At 56.1% G+C, this 19,568-nt stretch overlaps 2 protein-coding genes across 2 annotated transcripts; both read right to left on the bottom strand.

The window, feature by feature from the left end:
* Positions 1-4,493: 4,493 nt before the first annotated feature.
* On the bottom strand, positions 4,494-7,222 carry KRT16 (keratin 16). Its single transcript, XM_039256762.1, has 8 exons — positions 6,692-7,222; positions 6,138-6,220; positions 5,858-6,014; positions 5,603-5,764; positions 5,376-5,501; positions 4,851-5,071; positions 4,709-4,755; positions 4,494-4,597 (listed from the first exon to the last, which is right to left on the bottom strand). The coding sequence occupies exons 1-8, from the start codon at positions 7,220-7,222 to the stop codon at positions 4,494-4,496; spliced, it is 1,431 nt and encodes a 476-aa protein (XP_039112693.1).
* A 7,052-nt stretch (positions 7,223-14,274) lies between these two features.
* Positions 14,275-19,302, bottom strand: KRT17 (keratin 17). Its single transcript, XM_039256763.1, has 8 exons — positions 18,836-19,302; positions 17,667-17,749; positions 17,134-17,290; positions 16,368-16,529; positions 15,666-15,791; positions 15,353-15,573; positions 15,221-15,246; positions 14,275-14,510 (listed from the first exon to the last, which is right to left on the bottom strand). The coding sequence occupies exons 1-8, from the start codon at positions 19,265-19,267 to the stop codon at positions 14,416-14,418; spliced, it is 1,302 nt and encodes a 433-aa protein (XP_039112694.1). The 5' UTR covers positions 19,268-19,302; the 3' UTR covers positions 14,275-14,415.
* Positions 19,303-19,568: the final 266 nt, after the last annotated feature.

Here is a 19,568-nt window from a genome sequence, read left to right on the forward strand (position 1 = left end):
GAAAATTTTTTTAAAGAAAAGAAATTTTTAAAAGATAACACCCAAAGTTGGTGAGCAGATTTTTGAAATAGGCACTCTCATTCCAGTCTGGCCAAGTACGTAAATTGGCACCACTTCTGTTTAAATCAATTTGACAGTACACATCAAGACCCTTAAAACGTTTGTTATCCTCTCACCTAGTAATTATACTTATGGGAATTAAGCCTAAGGAAATAATGCAAAACATGTATAAAAGCTTTATGCAGAAAGATGTCATTACTGTATTATTTTAATACACCATAAGAAAGAACAAAAACAGTGGAAACAGCATTGAAATGTATAATACTTCTCTTAAAATATTAATGAAAATCAGAGGCTCCTGGGGGGTTCAGTCGGTTAAGCATCCAATTCTTCATTTTGGCTCAGGTCATGATCTCACAGTTCCTGAGTTCAGGCCCATGTCAGGGGCTCCCTGTCCTCTGTCAGCACAGAGCCTGTTTGGGATTCTCTCTCCCTCTCTCTCTGCCCCGTCCCTGCTTGTACACATGCACACATGCTCTCTTTTTCAAAATAAATAAATAAACTTCAAAAAATATTAATAAAAATCAAATGCAAAACAATATAGTATGATTGTAGATAGAGAGATGATAGATAGATGATAGATAGATAGATAGATAGATAGATAGATAGATAGACCTGTAATATGTATTTGAAAGAAATCACCAAAATGTTATTAGTGGTTGCCTTTGGGTACTGGGATTTGGGATTCAGTCTGAACCATAAGCTCACCTATGGCCTGGAAGACAGGATTGTTGACCATAAAAAGGGAGACATGTTTGCTAAACAACCAACAATGATTAAGGATTGCAGAGTGATGAATCAGGCTCAGCAGCCTTGAAAGATGAAAAATATTTTGCCACGTATGAAGCAGGGACTCCCAATGACACTGGAGGTTAAATATGTCATTTATCACCACCCCTCTAGACACTCCTAAAATTAGCATAAATGGATAAAGCCTGTATTAGACAAAGAGGGATTACAGTAAGAAAATTTTGGAATCTGAAAAACAAACAAGCAAAAGGTAATCTTGCTGCTTTCCCAGGGAGAAGCCAAGAAGCAAGCAGATTCACGTAGCAGGACCCTGGGAAGCCTCTGGAATAGGAGGCACCAGGCACGTCTGAAAGTGGAGGGCTAATGGCCTAAAAAAGGGAAGTTAAATGGGCCAAAAGTCCATACAAAAAGCAGTGAGGCCTCCATAGCTCCTTTCTACCCCAAACCCTGATGCCAGTCATTCCTCCTTTACCCCAGGAGAAACTGGGGGTGCACTCTGGAGAATTTACCCAGAAGGACTAAACCCTGAGAGACCAAGCACAACTAACAGTGCGAGGAATAAGCGAACATAAGTCAGATTAACTGAGATGAGACTCTCTCAGTCCCCTTCCTCCACATAGCTTCCTGAAAGCCAGTAACTCTTCCTTCCTGAGGAAGACCCCACCCAAGAGAAAAGGCCTACAGATACTGATATTTGGGGTCCCCCCATAAAACAGCATATTCTGCACCAGAATATTCTATAGTGAGACTCATTAGGGGGAAAAAACCCTGCTGCACACACACACATTCACGCTCCAATCAACTTCTTAACTTACCACAAATATTAGCAGATGACCAAGAACTACAGACATTTGAGGGAAACCTCTGGCATAAAGGACAGAGATAAGACAAACCAGGAAAAAGGCAGCTGAGAGGAAACTGAACTGATGATGGAAATGGGAGAAATGTTAAAGCCCTGATCAATAGGCTTACTGAGGTAGGAGGAAATATTGCATCTTCAAATAAGAACGAGAGACTATTTTTTAAAAAGTATCCAGAGTTATAGGGTACTAAAAACATATACAATATTTTAAAAACTAAATCATAAGATTAGACGGCAAAGTTTAGGAAAATTTCAGATAGTCCAAAAATAGAGAAGTTAGATGAAAAATAAACTGAAATATGTAGGAAAAGAAGGAGTTCCAGAAAGAGCGACAATGACAGAGCAGGGGGAGGAAATCATGAAATAAATATTAAAGAAAATGTCCCAGAACCAAAGAACATGAATGTATATGCTGAAAGATTCTGGCAAGTGCCCAATCCAACACATCTAACACAGCCACATCAAGGCAGAACATGTGATATTTCACCCTGCTAAAGAGAAAGAGAAGAGCCTAAAAGTTCTGGGGATAGGGGTAGGAATAGGATAGCATAAAAGATCTAGAATAAAAACAGTATAGACTTCTCAGTAGCAACACTGGAAGCCAAGATGCAGTGACATAATACCTTCAAAATGCCGAGGGAAATTTTTTTGCAACCAAGAATTCCATACCCAGCCAAACTATCAGTCAAGAATGAGAGTAGACTAGTGATGTTTTCAGATATGAAAGGTTTATGAATCCTTTCCCAGGAAACTGCCAGAGGATGTGTTTCACTAAAATGAACAGAGAAGAAAAGAAAAGGGAAGACATGGGATCCAAGAAACAGGGAAGCAATGCAGAAAGAAGGGATGTCCAAGAGGACAGTGAAGGAAGATTCCAGTTGACAAGAGACACAGAACATGCCCAGAACCTGCTGGAGCAGGACAGCAGGCTCCAAGAGAAATATCTTCAAAAAGATAAAACCTATGGAATACTCAGTGTTTTAACATATTAGGAGGAGTTCTAATCTAGTTCTGGCAGTGAATTGGGGAATAAATTTAGGACAAGTACATAGAAAACCTCAGCAAACTGAAAAGAGATGTTTATCCTAAAGAAATCTAACAGCATAAAATGTTTTCGACTATAAATAATAGTCAAATAGTTATGAAAATTAAAATTAAATACTTACCTAATGAAAATATCGATATATTGAAAGTGTAGGAAGAAGTAGGAAAGGGTCATGCTGTACAAGAGAGCTAAATCCCTCTCCTTCACAGCAGGAAGTCAAGCAATTAAAAACTAAAATTGAAAAAAAAATCAAGAAATGGTAGTATAAACCTGTGATTTAGAAATAAGGCATATGCCGGGGTGCCTGGGTGGTTCAGTTGGTTAAGAGTATGACTTCGGCTCGGTCATGATCTCACAGCTCATGGGTTCAAGCCCCACGTCAGGATCTGTGCTGACAGCTCAGAGCCTGGAGCCTGGCTCGGATCTTGTGTCTCCCTCTCTCTGACCCTTCCCCAGCTCACACTCCAGCTCCTTCTCCAGCTCCTTCTCCAGCTCACACTCTGTCTCTGTCTCTCCCTCAAAAATAAATAAACATTAAAAAAGTAAAGAAATAAGGCAAATGTCAAAAGTAATAGCCAAGAGTTGAAAGTGAGAAGTGGGAATGGAGGCACGGGACACAGCCTCGGGATGGCTCTTTTTCATAGAAAGACTTATTACATGATACATACATAACTTTGATTTTGCAAATTGAATTTTTTAAATATGGAAAGCACCCATGGTGTGGGACAGGATAGCTGACTCAAGGGTACAGAGCAGGGCAGGGCAGAAAGGCATCCAAGTGGGTTGAGACAGAGGGTCGAGCATCGGAGAGGAAAGAGAACATCACAGGTGATTAAACAGTAGAGTCCTGATCACATCCTTGTTCTTGATCTTGGCCATATTCTTTCTAGAAAGGCCATCAGGCAGAAATGGGACTGGGAGAAATGGACAACAAGGGACCTAGTCGGCTATTCCGTGCCCAGTTCTAGGGAGAATGAAGGAGGCGAGGATGAGGGAGGGTAAGGGTGACAGATGTTTTCCAGGGGACTTGTCACACTCAGTCTCCTGCCTGATGTTAATCAGGGCCTGATAAGGGGTGATGAGGAGGACAGGCTGGGAGAAAAAAGTTCAGTCCTAACCATGGACACCATCCCCAAGGCAGAGTCTCTCTTTTCCATCACCCAACACAAAACTTGTGTGAGTGTGAAGAGCCAAAGGGTAGAGTTAAGAGCTTAAGCTTTGAAGTCTTTGGGTTAAAATACCTAAAAAGAAAGAGTGGTATTAAAAAAGGGGGGGGGGCATGGCCTTCATAACCGGACAGAAGGGCTTGAACCCCAATCACGCCTCTTGAGATCTGCATGACTTCGCACAGCTTTCTTAACCCCTCTGAGTGGCAGAGCGGTCTCCACTCCAAACGTGGCCTCACCACACCCTCCACACAGGGAGCTCCTACCCCTCCTGCGTCCCACCTCCCACCCCCACGCTACCAGGGATGGGGGGGTCTTCTAGAAACACCCTACCAGTATCACTGAGGTATTTGCACTATTTGCTATTTCCCAGACCCCTCAGGCTGTGAGGTCCCAGAAGGTCTCGGGGAGACACCTTCAACCCCCTCCCGTTTGTTCAAGAACAGAGACCACACAGGTTTGCATCAACCAGAAAGTCAGCTTTATTAGCCCACCACCAGCAGAGAGGGAGGGGAGACAGCTGGGGACCGCGCCGGGAGGACAGGGCCCTGGCCCAGGCCTTCAGGAGGTTGGGGCCGGCGGGCTGGCAGGAGACTCTGGAAGAGGCACCTCAGTGCTTGGAGCTCTGGCCTTGGCTGAAGCTGGCTGAGCCCTGCTCCTTGAGGATGGGCCGCACCTGGTGGCCGGAGGTGGATGACGAGGAGGAGGAGAAGACTGTGGGGGAGAGGCGAGGGGGTGAGAAGGGCTCTAGGAGCTAAGAGGCCCCACACAGGGAGAAGGGAGGGCTGGGGGCTCAGGGGCGCCCTGGAGCCTCAGGGGCCTTACCGTTGTGGGAAGAATAGGACTGGCTGGACCCTTGCTGGGAGGAGAGGCTGCGGGGGAGAAAAGGCAGAGCAGTTAGACCTGCCGGAAGCAGCAGGGCTGCAAGGTCTGTAGGCCGGGCTGGGAAAAAGCGCAGTGCACTCACTGGGCGTCCTCGCCCTCCAGCAGGCGGCGGTAGGTGGCGATCTCCTGCTCCAGCCGCGTCTTCACGTCCAGCAGGATCTTGTATTCCTGGTTCTGCTGCTCCATCTCGCAGCGCAGCTGGGCCAGCTGCTCCTCCACGCTGCCGATCAGCCCCTGGATCTGGGCCAGCTGCATGCAGTAGCGGCCTTTGGTCTCCTCCAGGCTGTTCTCCAGGGATGCTTTCTGTGAGTGGGGGAGAGAGAGAGTCAGCAGAGGTGTCATTACCTCCCCCACTGGCCCAGGCCTCTGGGCATGTGGCCTGAGAGCTACATGGATCTTGCTCCCGGCTGGGCTACTGATGGGCCAGACAACGTGGAGAAGTCATTCCATTGTTCTGGGCCTTAATTTCTGTGTCTATGTAATGGGTACAATGGTCCCTCCATCCCCCTCCTGGGAAAAGACAGGCAGGGCTGTATTGTGGCAATGTTGAGGGGCTGGTGGCATTACTGGTGACTTGGGGACTGCGTCTAGGCGGGGTCCTTCGTACCATGCTGAGCTGGGACTGCAGTTCAATTTCCAGGCCCTGGAGCACCCTCCGGAGCTCAGTCACCTCGGTGCGGCCACTCTGCACCAATTCACTGTTTGAAGCCACTTCTTTGCTCAGCTCCTCGGTCTGAGATCAGAGAGAAGAGCAGGTGTGAGGCGCTCTAGAGGTGCCTCCCCCTCCCCCCGGGCTGGGAAGTCCTGCGGGAGACCTGAGCACCTGAGCCCCACCTTGCTCAGGAACCAGGCCTCCGCGTCTCTGCGGTTCTTCTCCGCAATCTGCTCATACTGGTCCCGCATTTCATTCAGGATGCGGCTCAGGTCCACACCGGGGGCGGCGTCCATCTCCACACTGACGTCCCCACCAGTCTGACCCCGCAGGGCGAGCATCTCCTGGGAAGGAATGGCGGGAGGTGGTCAGTTCAGCTGCGCCCCTTCCTGGCCCCTGAACCAGCCTCCCGCTGCCAACACCAGCAGCGACCTCACCTCCTCATGGTTCTTCTTCAGGAAGGCCAGCTCCTCCTTCAGCCCTTCGATCTGCATCTCCAGGTCGGTCCTGGCCAGGGTCAGCTCGTCCAGCACCCGGCGCAGGCCGTTGATGTCCGCCTCGACGCTCTGGCGCAGGGTCAGCTCATGCTCATACCTGGGAGGACAGAGGTTGGGGCATCAGCTCCATCTGCGAGGCTTCTGAGGCTCAAGTTCAACAGCCCCACCACTCGCCCCCTGCCCTCTGCACCACACTCCACCCCCAACAGCGGTTGCTCACTTGGTCCTAAAGTCATCAGCTGCCAGCCTGGCATTGTCAATCTGCAGAATGGGCTGAGCATTCTCAACGGTGGCCGCGATGATCTACAGAGAAGGTAAAGGCACAGGTCTCGTTAGCACAGACCTCGCTGCTCAGGGTGAAGAGCACAGAGGGGAGAATGGGGTGTCCCCAAGCTTGAGGGTTGCTTGGCTGGCAGATCAGGCCCTACACTCCTCCAGCCAGCCTGGGTGTCTTTTGCTTCCGGCTTGGGGTATGTAGAGCGATGCCCCCCAGGCTCCCACCGCCTCATCCTCCGCCCCAGGCTGAGGGAAACTGAGGAAGCAATGCAAAGAACACTTGCAGGGAATAAGACCCAGGGCTCCAGCCACAGCTCAGACAGCTAGACTCTGAAAAGGGACCCTCTGCCACCAATTCTGAGTGGCCTCCGGCTACTCCCCCAGGGTGGGCCTCAGTCTCCCAGTTTGTAAAATAAAGATGCTAGAAAGTGGTTTTCTAAGGGCCACTGAAGCCATGCTCTCTCTCAATCACCAGTGCCACCTGCCCGGCCCGCACACCTTGCTCCTCAGGTCCTCGATGGTCTTGAAGTAGGGGGTGTAGTCCTTGACCTCATTGGGCCGCTGCCTCTGGTACCAGTCGCGGATCTTCGCCTCCAGGTCGGCGTTGGCCTCCTCCAGGGCGCGCACCTTGTCCAGGTAGGAGGCCAGCCGGTCGTTGAGGTTCTGCATGGTGAGCTTCTCGTTGCCGGCGAGGAGGCCGCCATCGCCGCCACCAAAGCCACCAAAGCCTCCGCCAAGGCCGCCTCCAAAGCCAGCACCAAAGCCACCACCGTAGCCTCCCCCGAAGCCGCTACCCAGGGCCCCACCAAAGCTGCTGCCGCTGCTGAAGCCGCCGCCGTAGCCGCCCCCCAGGCCGCAGGCCCCCCCGGAGGAGTAGCGGGAGGACGAGACCGACAGGCCCCCGTAGGCGCTGGGGGCCCGGCAGGACCCTCCAGCCAGGACGGAGGACATGCGGCCGGAGCCGCCCCCGATGCCGCAGGAGCCCTTCATGGAGCTGGAGGAGGTGAACTGGCGGCTGCAGGTGGTCATGGTGCAGGAGGAGGTGAGCGAGCGGTTAGGCAGAGGAGAGAAAGGTGCTGGGGCTCCTCAAACCCCAGGAGCCTTTATATGCACCGGGGAAGGCGGGGCCTCCGACTGCTGACTGAGGGTTCCCCTGCGGATTTCATCACGCCAGGTCCCGTCCGACTCCCCGCTCCGGATCAGGATTATTCAGCCCCGGGGTCGACTCACTTCGCTGGGTGCTGCTCGGAGTTCCCACCCAGCTCCGGGGGTGTGGGGCCGAGAGAAAAACTCACAAACGCCAGTCGGCCGTGACTCAGGCTGGGCGGCGGGAATCCGGCTCTTGTTCCTGGGGCCTAAGGGGCCAGTGGGGCCTTGGCGCAGGCAGTTTTGTGGCGGCTGCGTCCCCAGGCAGTGAGTCAGCCCGCGAAGGACTCCCTGCCTCACGGTGACAGCCTTGGCTGAGAAAGGCTTCACCGATACCAGCCTGGGGCTGCCTCGGGATGTGCTGTGGAGATCCTGCCCGCCTGGCTCCGGACAAGGAGAGCTGGGTTCATGGTCTAACTCTCTGTGTGACCTAAGCCCCTTGCCTCCCCTCTCTGGGCCTCTGTTTCCCCTCAGTAAAGTGACAAGGCTGGACTGGATGATTGTGGAGTCCTTTCTAGTTCTAAGGATTCTTGGGGCGCCTGGGTGGCTCAGTCAGTTAAGCGTCCAACCTCTGCTCAGGTCATGATGTCCCCACCTGTGGGTTCGAGCCCCACGTCAGGCTCTGTGCTGACAGCTCAGAGCCTGGAGCCTGTCTTGGATTCCATGTCTCCCTCTCTCTCTGCCCCTCCTCTGCTTGCACTCTGCCTCTCTCTCTCTCTCTCTCAAAAATAAACATTTAAAAAAATTCTTTTTCATTCTCTGACTCTCTTTCCTTTATTGGATCCAATCCCAGTGTCAGAGGCTGCCTTTGAGTCCCCAGGGTCGTCATAAGTGTTGGGTACCATGGGGCCCACATGTACTATTGAGCCGGGCTCATGTTGGCTTGAATCCCCACTCCACCCCTTACAAGCTATGCAGCATAAGTCACCCTTTAGCCCCCTGGGTCTCAGTTTTCTCATCTGTAAAAGAGGAGAACACACCACAGAGGGACATGCACACAGGACCCCACTGGCCACTCCCTGATGATGGCCCTGCCCCTCAGTACCCCATCCCTCCTTTGCAGCCAGCTGCCCCCTCACCTGCCTCCTCACACCCACCTCTGCCCTCTGACACCTCCCTCCCACAACCCTCCCATTTACCCTCTCCTATTTACCCTCTCCTATTTACCCCAACATGCCCACCCTTTGAGTATTGCTCTACCTAGTCATGGACAGCCATCATGAACCGTGGTGGGGTGGGAGTCCCCATCCTGCCGTGAGCGCCATGTGTGACCCCTGACCCCACCAGGGGCCTCTGAGTCCCCACACTGCACCCAGGGCTCCGTTCCCAGCACATTTCTTCTGAGTGTCCATAGATTGCAGGCTGGGCTAGGCAGCTTCCTTGGTTCAGTTGAGGAGAAGGGGGAGGTGACCTCTCTGGTCACAGCTGCCATGCTCAGGCATTGTATGGAGTGCCCTACGTGTGCCACACAGTCTGTGAGAGGCCATATTCCTGCCACAGGTTCATAGTCGAGGGAGCCGGTAGGTTAAGTGGGCTTCCCAAGACCCCAGTCAATGGGGAGCTGAGATTTGAACCCCCACCTGTCTGCTCACCCAGTCAGAGTCCTTCCACCATCCTGAACCACCCACTCTGCACATCTCCAACGTGCATCACTGTCTTAAATTCACCTTGTGAAGTGGGGAGGAGAGAGGGAGACCCGGAGGGAAGGAGGGATTCGCCCAAAGTCACTCGGCTTTAAGTGACTCTTAAACCCAGGCTCAGGGTGTCTCCACTTGCCCACAGTGCCTTGCAGGCTGGGACCAGGTACGTCCATTCTCATATACCTCCGCACAGTGCCTGGAATGAGCTGCACCCACAGTGGACTTGACCTTGGCCTGAGGGCTGGAGGCAGGATTGGGGGGCTCTGAACCCAAGAGCTGAAGATTCCTTAGGGTGCTCTGGGGGGAGTCGCACAGAACTGGCCAGTGTCCTTGCTCTGGGAGAGGGCTTGCCTCGGCCTGAGTGCTGCTTGGTGATATTACCGGAACCCAGGGACAGGAAATTCTGTCTCAGCATAACCAGGACTTTGCTGTTGCCATGTCGCGCCCCATCAGTCACTCGGCTTGTAGGAACAGGGCCCAGAGGTCTGAGCAGAGCTGGCACCCAACTCACACCTTCAGGGCCAGGCCTGAGAGACAGAACCCAATGTTACTGCTCCCTTCTCCCACGCCAAAAATGGGCAAAGTGGGTCCTGGAATCTTGGACAAAAAACCTTGCCATCCCAGGTGTCAAGACAGGCATGGAGTTCAGGTCCAACCATAGACTCATTACCCCCAGAACTAAAAATGACTCTCTCTGGAGGGCGCCTGGGTGGCTCAGTTGTTTGAATGTCTATCTCTTGCTTTCAGCTCAGGTGATGATCCCGAGGTTGTGGGACTGAATCCCATGTCAGGCTCTGAGCTGAGTGTGGAGCCTGCTTAAGATTCTCTCTCAAAAATAAAATTCTCTCTCTCTTGCCGCAACATAGATAGACCTAGAGAACATTATGCTGATAAGTCAGACTGAGAAAGGAAAGAAAAAAAATTCTTTCTCTCTCTCTCTCTGCACCTCTCCCTTGCTCGCACTTTCTCTCTTTAACAAAAAATAAAAATAAAAATGACCTTTGAGGCCACCAAAGGCCACCAAGCCTCAAGCAGAGAAAGAGAGGGATTGTCCCAGGTTAAACAAAAGCAGAAACTCGAACCCGGCGCCAGCACTGTTCCTGAGATTCACACGGGCTCTCCCTGTGGTCTCTGGGACCTCCTTCTTCTCTGCCTCAGCCCACCCTCCACCACCCTCCCTTCTTTTTTTTATGTTTATTTATTTTTGAGAGAGAGAGAGAGCACACACACAAGTGGGGTGAGGGGCAGAGAGAGAGGGAGACACAGAATCCGAAGCAGGCTCCAGGCTCTGAGCTATCAGCACAGAGCCCGATGCGGGGCTTGAACTCCCGAACCATGAGATCATGACCTGAGCAGAAGCTGGATGCTTAACCGACTGAGTCACGCAGGCGCTCCCACCTCCCTCCCTTCTAACTGGATCCCTGCCCCATCCACCATTCCTAGGGTCAGTGCGGGATTGCACTCAAGCCCAGCACTGATAATTGAGGATCTACAAAGAAGTTACCAACCAACCCATCAAACCACTCGGTCGACACCGAAGACCAAGCACTTACGGTGTGCCCAGCACCCGCACCCGGGGCATGGAGGCTGGGGAAGGTGATGACATAGTTCCTGAACTTGGAACCTATCACTTGGTCCTGGAGAGAAAACTAAGGCCGGGAATAAACACTGCATGGCAGGAAACTCTGGGGTGCTTGGCCCACAGGGTGCAGGGTAAGGGTTACCCACCCTAGGCCTCAGCAGTAAAGGAGGGAGTATCAGGAGAGGCTCCAGCTGGGTCTCAGAAGATCTGACTTGGCAGAGAAGGAGCAAGGGGTGCATTTCTTCCGTGCCAGCGAGGCAAACCTACCCAGGGTTGCTGAGAGCCAGGATCAGCAGGTCTGTGGGCACAGAGCACAGACTCCCACCAAACCGGGACCTCTCCAGGCCATGGGCTCCTTCCCCCACCCAGGCCTCTTTCCTCTCTCCTTCACCTGCCCCGTCTCAGGTAGGGTGAGGTCACCTCATACCTGAGTTGGCCAAGAAATATCATTGGCCAGTGCACGCCTCAACTTGCAGCGATTCCCCAACCTGACTGATCGCCAGGATCCCCGTCCAGATTCCCGACCCTGCTCTGACCCACTGGATCAGCATCGCCCAGGACAAGCCTGATCGTGGGGATGTTTTACAAGCTCATAGGGAATTCTGGTGACCAGCCAGGCTGGAGATGGCCTGGGGGAGGAAGGGAAGGAGGGGAGCCTCTCAAGGAGACTGAGGGGAGAGAGGGGGTTGCGGCAGGGCCCCCAGCCCATCCACGGCGGCAGCGAGAACCACGGGTTCAGGGCAAGGTGAAGAAAGAGAAGATGCCCAGTGAGCCAGGACAGCGGCGTGCGGTCAGGCCATGATGGGGGCAGGGGGCCTGCAGGGAGGGGCAGGCTCCCGGGGAGCGAGCCCGTGTCTCCAGTCCGGGCTCTGGCCGCTCCACTGCTCCCAGGATCTGGATGAATCTGTGAGAGCCCGATGGTAGATGATCCTCCCACTGCCCCGTGTTTCAGGCCCCCCTTCCGAGGGTGGGTGCTGTCACAGCCTGTCACCCTGGTCTGCACAACCAAGGGGCTCTCAGGACACTGTGTGACTAGATCAAGCTCTGTTACAGTCTGAGCCCGAACCACCCTGGCTCCGTTCCCTCTGTTCTCCTCAACCTCGCCCCCACCCACACCACCTAAGGACTGTAGGAGTACTGTCAGCCCCAGCGCTGTGCCCTGCCCTTCACCCCTAAACCGGAGCCCTTCAGGGTCCCTCCAGGCCAGGGCATGTGTCTCCTCCTTCCCCCGGGCCCAGTGCCGAAGAAGCACAGACTGACACTGCGCCACAGTGTTCCTGCCACATTGTCTCCTTGCAGAAAGCACCGCCAGGGCATACTTTCGGGGCGTGGGCATGGCAGAGGAGGAGCCACAGGGGCCGGCTACTGCGGTCCCTGGCCCAGGCCTGGACATCAGGGCCATCGTGTGTGTCCATCACGTGAGAGTGGGTAAGGCGGCACCGAGGGCAGTTACAGACCCGTTCGCTGATAGAGAGTGAAATACTTTGTGCCGGTGGCTGGGGCTGGGGGCGTGGGGGGGCGATGAACTGTGGAGTCCCACAGCTGGGCCGCCCAGTCCAGCCACGGGCACACGTGCCCTGCAGCCTGGGTTGGCTTGGGGGTGCCTAGAAAAAAAGTCCAGCCACCAAACCCCTCAAGAGGACCACAGGTCTCAGCCCCCAGTCACTCCCTCCTGTGGCCCTCCCTGCCCAGGCGTGGACTAAGCATTCCAGGAAAAGGTAGGGCGGGGCCCAGGACCACCCCCTAGGGACCCCCACCCCCAGCGGCAGCCACTGCCTCTCCCGGTCCAGCTCTCCACACTGGGCTTCTCTCTACTCTGGCCTCCTGAGCCACCCACCTACTCACTTTGTGGGCAGGGGCTTCCTCCCCAGCAGAGGGGCCCAGCCCAGGGCTATCTCTGCCCACCCCCACACTGGGACCCCCTCCTCAGTCACCCCACAGTAGGGGTGGGCCCCCAGGATCTGCAGGGAAAGAATCTGCAGAATCTAAGAACCTGGGGCGGGGCTGGGGGTGGGGCCTCTCTTCCCAGCATAACCCAGACAAGAGCTGAGTCACCGCTCCTTGGAGCCTCAGTGTCCCTATCCACACAATGGGGCGCCCCTTCCCGACCCTCCCTGCTTCCTGGGACTGCTGCTCGGATAAATGAGATCACCCTCCACATTAGCTGTCATCAAACGGGGACTGGTTCTTCTGGTTGTGGCTGGAAGTGTGGCGGGGCCTGGTGGGCACAGGCTCTCCCCTGCCCTCCATCCGTCATTGCTGCTCAGGCAGCTGGGAGACACCAGCCTCTGAGGGAGCCGAGTCTGCGCTCCCAGCCTGCTCTGCTCCCGGCTCTGGACACCAGCCAGCAGCCCCTGCCTTGGCTAGGAACTCACCGTCCTCAGCGGCCCCAGGATCAGGGCCGGAGGGACCATTAGTTGAGGCTCCTCCTTCTCCTCAGTGACCACAGCCTCTGAGGTCCAGAGAAGGCCTGGGACCTGTCCTAAGTCCAACTGCCACCTGCTCACCTCGTAGACCATGCTCTCACCACCACCCTGCGCGCTCCTCCCTGGCCTCCACGAGTCCCAGGCCCTGCACCCGCCGGGCCCCAGGGGCTTAGCTGCTCCTGCCCAGGCCCCCCTTCAGTGTCCAAGCACCAGGAGGGTGTTGGAAGGGCCCTGGCCTGATTCTGCAGCAGCAGACAGTCCCAGGCCTGTCCGTGAACTGAGGTGGGGGCGCCCTTCCTCTCATTAACCTCTTCAATCTCGTCTCATTTCCTGAAGACAGTCAGGAAGGCCTGCCCCGCCCAGTGGTTTCCAGATTTACTTAAAGGAAGACTTCCAGGTGGAGGGGCTCCTCCTCAAGTGGCTCATCGCCTGCCACCAGAATGAAAGGGGCTGAAGCCCAGAGGACGCTGTCTCCCACCTTCCCCCCCACCACCGACGGGCTCCCAGGAAGGGTAGGGCTCCTCCCCACCCCGTTCCTCCACGATCCCGGCCCCCCGTCCTGAGCTGCAGCTGACCATTTGAGGAAATGTCCCTAAGAGAGGCCGCACCCTTTCTCCCACACCTGCCTGGGGCCCTCCCTCTTCTCTAGAAGCATAGACTACAGTTCATATTCCTGGGGTGAGGCAATAGGAGTCCCCCTGAGTGCCCACAACCCCTTCTGGGGGTTTCCTGAGACTCACAAAGGAACATGGGCCCTAACCACTCAGTCTGCCTCCCCCATCTTCCCTATGCTCTTGTCTCTTCCAGGAGGATTCCGATTCCTGACCTGCCCACCCCCATCCCCCCTTTTGGAGAAGGGCATGTCCCACGGGACCTCGGGAACAATTGACTGGATGCGTCATCCTTTAGGACTCCGGCTCCCACCTGACATCCCTCAGCCATTTATGGATGAAAAAACGAAGCTCAGTGAGGCAAAGCCACTGCCCAAGGGCACGGACCTACTTATAGGGCAAGAAGAGGCCACTAGGACCTCCCCAGGTATGCTGGCCCGACTCCAGGTCTGGCATTGCCTGGACCACTCTCCCAAGGATCACTGACCCTTTGCATCACTGAGATGCAAAGTGCCCCCCCCACACACACAAGCTCTGTCCAGACCTACTCTTTACCCTGATTCTAGACAACCCTTGACCTCTAAATCAACGACAGTTGGTGTCCACAGACTCTTCCCCCAGTTCCCCCTTTGCTCACCAGGGCCCACCTCAGTGGCCACAATCAGGACGCATTCCATATGAGTCAACAAGCTTTATTGGTCAGACAGGGGTTATGGGAAAGGGACTAAGCCAGGAGCTGAGGCCGGGGAATCCAGAGGCTGTAGGGTCAGTGGGGGAGCCTGGGGTGGGGGGGTGCTGGCCAGGAGGAGCAGAGTTCTCAGCGGGTGGTCTGGTGGACCTGCTCATGGGAGGAGATGACCTTGCCATCCTGGACCTCTTCCACAATGGTACGCACCTGGCGCGTGGTCACAGCTGCAGGAGACAGACACTTGGAGGTAGGCGGTGGCTGAGAAACCCACTCCCTGTCCCTTCCCCTCCCTGTGCTAGTGTATGAGTCCAGCCTCCCAGATGGGAGGTTTGATCCTGACCCACTGTGTCCTTCTGCAAGACTGGGCACTACCCAGTAGGGTCCATCTCCATTTCTCTGCAGTCTCCAGGGCATGGACTTTGCTCCTGTCTCCCTCAGCACCAGACTGGGATTTCCAAGACAAGCACCAGCTCCACATCACCCCCAGTAGACTAGATACCCGGGACCAGGATCTTATCTTCCCTATCACACCGGGATCTGGAGGGCAAGGACCATGTCCCTTTCTCCCTTCAAGTTACAGATCCCAGACTCAGGACTGCTCTCATCTGTAGGGTGTCAAGAACAAAGACCATGAGATCATGTCCCTAAATCTCCCCATCAGAGGAGAGTCTCCAGGGCCAGGAGCACGTCTCCCCCAATCAAACTCGGATCTCCAGAGGAAGGATCATCTCTCTGCCCTGCCCCCATCAGACTAGTGTCTCCCTCATCTGATTCCCTTGAGCATCAACCCTGAGCCCTAACAGGTCCCTGCCCCCCCCCACTCTGCTGAGGATCAGCCTTCATTTCCTGCAGCTCCTGGGGACCCTCCCCAGCAATGAGCAGATGGGTTGTCTGCCCCGTGTACACCCCCACCCTCAGCTACCAAGATCCTTACGTTCTTTGGGCTTGTAGTGAGTCAGGCTGGGAGGAAAAAAAAAAGAGAGAGAGAGAGAGAGGAGATTAGATTTGGGTCTGAGAGCTCCACCCCCACTCCAGGCCCCCAGCCGTGGCCCCTGCCCCCACTCACTGGGCGTCCTCGCCCTCCAGCAGGCGGCGGTAGGTGGCAATCTCCTGCTCCAGCCGTGTCTTCACGTCCAGCAGGATCTTGTATTCCTGGTTCTGCTGCTCCATCTCACAGCGCAGCTGGGCCAGCTGCTCCTCCACGCTGCCGATCAGTCCCTGGATCTGGGACAGCTGCACGCAGTAGCGGTTCTCTGTCTCAGCCAGGCTGCCTTCCAGGGATGCTTTCTGCAGGAAGGAGGGAGGATCAGGGGTCAGCAAGGGTGGTCGGTGCCCCCTCCAGGGTCCCGGGCGCACCCCAGGCCTGGCAGCTCCCCTACCATGCTGAGCTGGGACTGCAGCTCAATCTCCAGAGCCTGCATGGTGCGCCGGAGCTCGGAGATCTCACTCTTGCCGCTCTGCACCAGCTCGCTGTTGGTGGCCACCTCGCGGTTCAGCTCCTCTGTCTGCAGACAGGACACAGGATAGTGCAGCGTGAGCCCGGGGTCCCTTCTCCAAATCAGACGACACCCATGGCCTCCATATGATCAGCCCAGGGCCCATTCTATGCCCAAACAGGCACCTGGGGCTCTCCCTACTCCCCGTAACGCCCCTGGCCATGGTCACCTTCCTGATCTCCCCTGGGCCTCTCAGCCTCCTCCCAAACCTAACTGTGGGAGCCTTCTCACCAGCATCCCACTTTCCAAAGCCCAGAAACCTTTGACATGACGTGAAGCTTTATCTCTACTCCCTCCAAGTAGAAGGCAGGAGCATAGGCAATTTGAGGACCAGCCAGGACAGCAATCAGTCCCCTGGTGCCAGCTCCTGACCTCTTGGAGAGCTGGTCTGTACCCTCTGGCTTTATTCCCAGCTTTAGCCAACCTCCTGGCCTGTTGATGCAATGGGTGACCCTGATCCCATGGGGTCCATGTGGCTCACTGAGGATAGGGCACCCCCCAGATGCCAGGTACTGGGGATCAGACAGGATTCAGTCCTTGCCCCCCATCCCCTGGGAGAGCCCTCTGGCCCACAGCCACCCCCACCTTGCTGAAGAACCAGTCCTCGGCGTCCTTGCGGTTCTTCTCTGCCATCTTCTCGTACTGGTCGCGCATCTCAGACAGGATGCGGCTCAGGTCCACGCCGGGGGCGGCGTCCATCTCCACGTTGATCTCACCGCCCACCTGGCCTCGCAGGGCATTCATCTCCTGTTGGGGAGGGGGGTGTGGGTATGGGCACACAGACCTGTCCTGCTCTCTGACTCTCCAGATCCCTCCCAAGGAGCCCTCCTTCATTCCCACTCTCCCCTACCCCTGCCCCTCCTCTCGACTCTTGTTCACCTGCTCTGCATGGGCTCTGCCTCCACCATCAGACTGGAGGTTTCCGGAGAACCGGGTCTACGTCTCCCCCATTAGACTAAGGGCTCTCCAAAGATAAAATCCAATTCTTAGGCCTGTACACCTAAAACATCTCCTTGAACTCCCAAACTTCCACATAGGGTCCAGGTTCAAGGGCTTGGGCTGGAACAAGGAGACCTCCTCACTGACCCTTGTCCTCTTGAGGGAGGCCGGGTCGGGCAGAAGAGGCCTCTGCAGACCCTGGGAGGTTCCCCAGATTCAGGGAAACAAGGTGGTGCATGGAAGGGACTACCCTGCACGGGGATGACGGCTCCACAAACAGGGCTGCCCCGTAAGGTGACCGGCCCTGGAGCACCTGTTCTGCGCTCTTTCCACGGTCCCAGCCTTGACGCAGCCCCAGAGCCTTCCCCCGCCCCCTCCACAACCTTTTAGACCGGCTGCCCCGCCACCTCACCTCCTCGTGGTTCTTCCGCAGGTAGGCCAGCTCCTCCTTGAGGTTCTCGATCTGCATCTCCAGGTCGGCTCTGGCCAGGGTCAGCTCGTCCAGCACCCTGCGCAGGCCGTTGGTGTCCGCCTCCACGCTCACCCTCAGGGCCTGCTCCGTCTCAAACCTGCCAAAGGAACCAGAGACTTAGTCCCGATGCTTGGATATGCAGGTCCAGATCCTGGCCAGCATCCGGCCTCTGCTTCTGAGGGATGATGGAGGTGGGGGAATGGAGCAGAAGCAAAATGCGGCCCCAGGGCCCTGCGACCATGCAGGGCAAAGCCCCACCTCCACGAGGATTCCAGTTTCTCTCTTCTCTGCCTCCTGCCTGCCATCCATGTCTCTGCCTAAGCCCAGTTACCTTGAGAATTTGCTGCATTTGCCACATCCATGACTAAGAGGCGGACTCTCCCACCCCCAGCTCCTGGCCCTTGCCACAGCAACTGCGGCCCTGGGGTGGGGAGGGGGCCCCAGTTCCTCCCCGTGCACTGGCCGGGACTCACTTGGTGCGGAAGTCATCAGCAGCTAGGCGGGCATTGTCGATCTGCAGCAGGATGTTGGCATTATCCACGGTGGCCGTGAGGATCTGGGGAGACGGGAAGTGGAAAGGTGGTTGGTAGGGAGTAGCTCAGCCCACACCAGGGTTATGAGATGGATCTTCCTGCCTGGAGGCCAGGATGTGGCTGCCTTCTCTAGGAACGCTTCCTTCCTGCCCAGCCCCTCACCTTTACTGGGCAGTAATTGTTGGCAGAGGCGGGGCCAGCAGGAGTCTGATGTACTGAAACTTGCCTCCTGCACCCCCCCCAGACCTGCCTCCCCTTACATGAACCCCCATGCCAGGCTCTGCCTTCAACCAGAACAGGTAGCCATCTGGGAGTGCCCAGCTGGGAAGAGAAGAATGGGGGAGGTCCCCGGGGGCAGAAGTTGTCCCAGAATCCCAGACAGAGCAACGGATGTAAACAACCCCCTCATTTGACATCTGGGGAGATAGTGCCCCTGAGAGGCTCCCCCAAAAGGGACCCTACAGGAGCCCTCAGCAAAGAGTAGTTCCAAACCAGAAGAGTCATGACCCCTGCTGGGCCCTAACTCCAGACTCCAGCAGGCAGCTCTGCCCTTGGACGTCTGCTGAGCCCCATTCTTGAGGGGACAGTGGGAGGGATGGGGAAGCCAGAAAAATCCCCAAATAAGGCACATAGATGCCTTCTTGAGGTCCCACCCCCTATCTCCACCTCCCCCTCCCAGCAGGTGCCATCAGAAACTCACTAGACCCCTCACCCCACCATTACCCCAAATCCCCCTCTTGCTTCAAGAAGAGAGATACCCACGTATCTGGCAGCCCATGGGCACAGCCTCTACGTGCATCCACTCATCTTACCCTACAATTACATTAGGTGGTGGCAACAAGCTCTGTGATGAGGAAACTGAGGCTCAAAGGAGCTCCATGAGGCTTGCTTGTCCCTGGCCCAGGCTGCTGCCCCCCAAAAAGGGGAACGTGGGCCACACAGTGGCTCCAAGGTGGGCTCCCAGACACCAAGCCAGAGCCAAGCTGTCCTTGGCTCCCTGAGAGCCTGTGGCAGCCCCCCAGGCTGACTCCAGGCCACGGTCAAGGGTAGAAGACAGGAGGAGGAGAAGTCACGCCCCCCACAGGCCCCATCTCACCAGCAGGCCCTACCTTGTTCTTCAGGTCCTCAATGGTCTGGTAGTAGTGGCTGTAGTCGCGGGCGGGCCCCGGGGCCTGCTTCTGGTACCAGTCACGGATCTTCACCTCTAGCTCAGTGTTAGCCTCCTCCAGGGCGCGCACCTTGTCCAGGTACGAGGCCAGCCGGTCGTTGAGGTTCTGCATGGTGGCCTTCTCCCCGCCCGCCAGCAGCCCATCAACGGCCCCAAAGCTGCCGCCATAGCCACCGCCAGAGCCAAAGCTGTAGCAGCTAGAATAGGTGCTGCCCCCGAGGGCGCTGGCCAGGCCCCCCGCAGACCCCAGCCTGCAGGAGCCGGTGCCCAGGCCTCCAGACAGCCGGCACAAGGTGCGGGACGAGCCGCCCCCCAGGCCAGAGGAGCCCTTGATGGAGCTGGAGGAGGTGAACTGGCGGATGGTGGTGGTCATGGTGGCAGCAGCAGGCGGCAGGCAGGCAGGCACAGAGCGAGAGGGCGAGAGAGGAGGGAGGTCCAAGGTGCGTGTGGCTGCCGGGACTCGCCCGCCGCCTTTATAGGCCGACAAGTGGGCGTAGCGATTACAACAGGCTCGCTCCTCTGTTTCCATTCCCCTGAGCTTTCATCACTACTGGCTGCCTGCCAGCTCCCAGGTGGCTGCCGGCCCCCCTCCCCTCCCACCATCGGGGCTTTGCCTCCCTCCTCCGAACCCCCGTGCTGGGCGTCTGCATACGCGGGTGCGTGTCTCTGGTCCC

The sequence above is a fragment of the Hyaena hyaena genome, unplaced genomic scaffold, assembly GCF_003009895.1.
Source record: "Hyaena hyaena isolate Hyena2069 unplaced genomic scaffold, ASM300989v1 scaffold_589, whole genome shotgun sequence".
In the NCBI taxonomy this organism is placed as follows: Eukaryota; Metazoa; Chordata; class Mammalia; order Carnivora; family Hyaenidae; genus Hyaena; species Hyaena hyaena.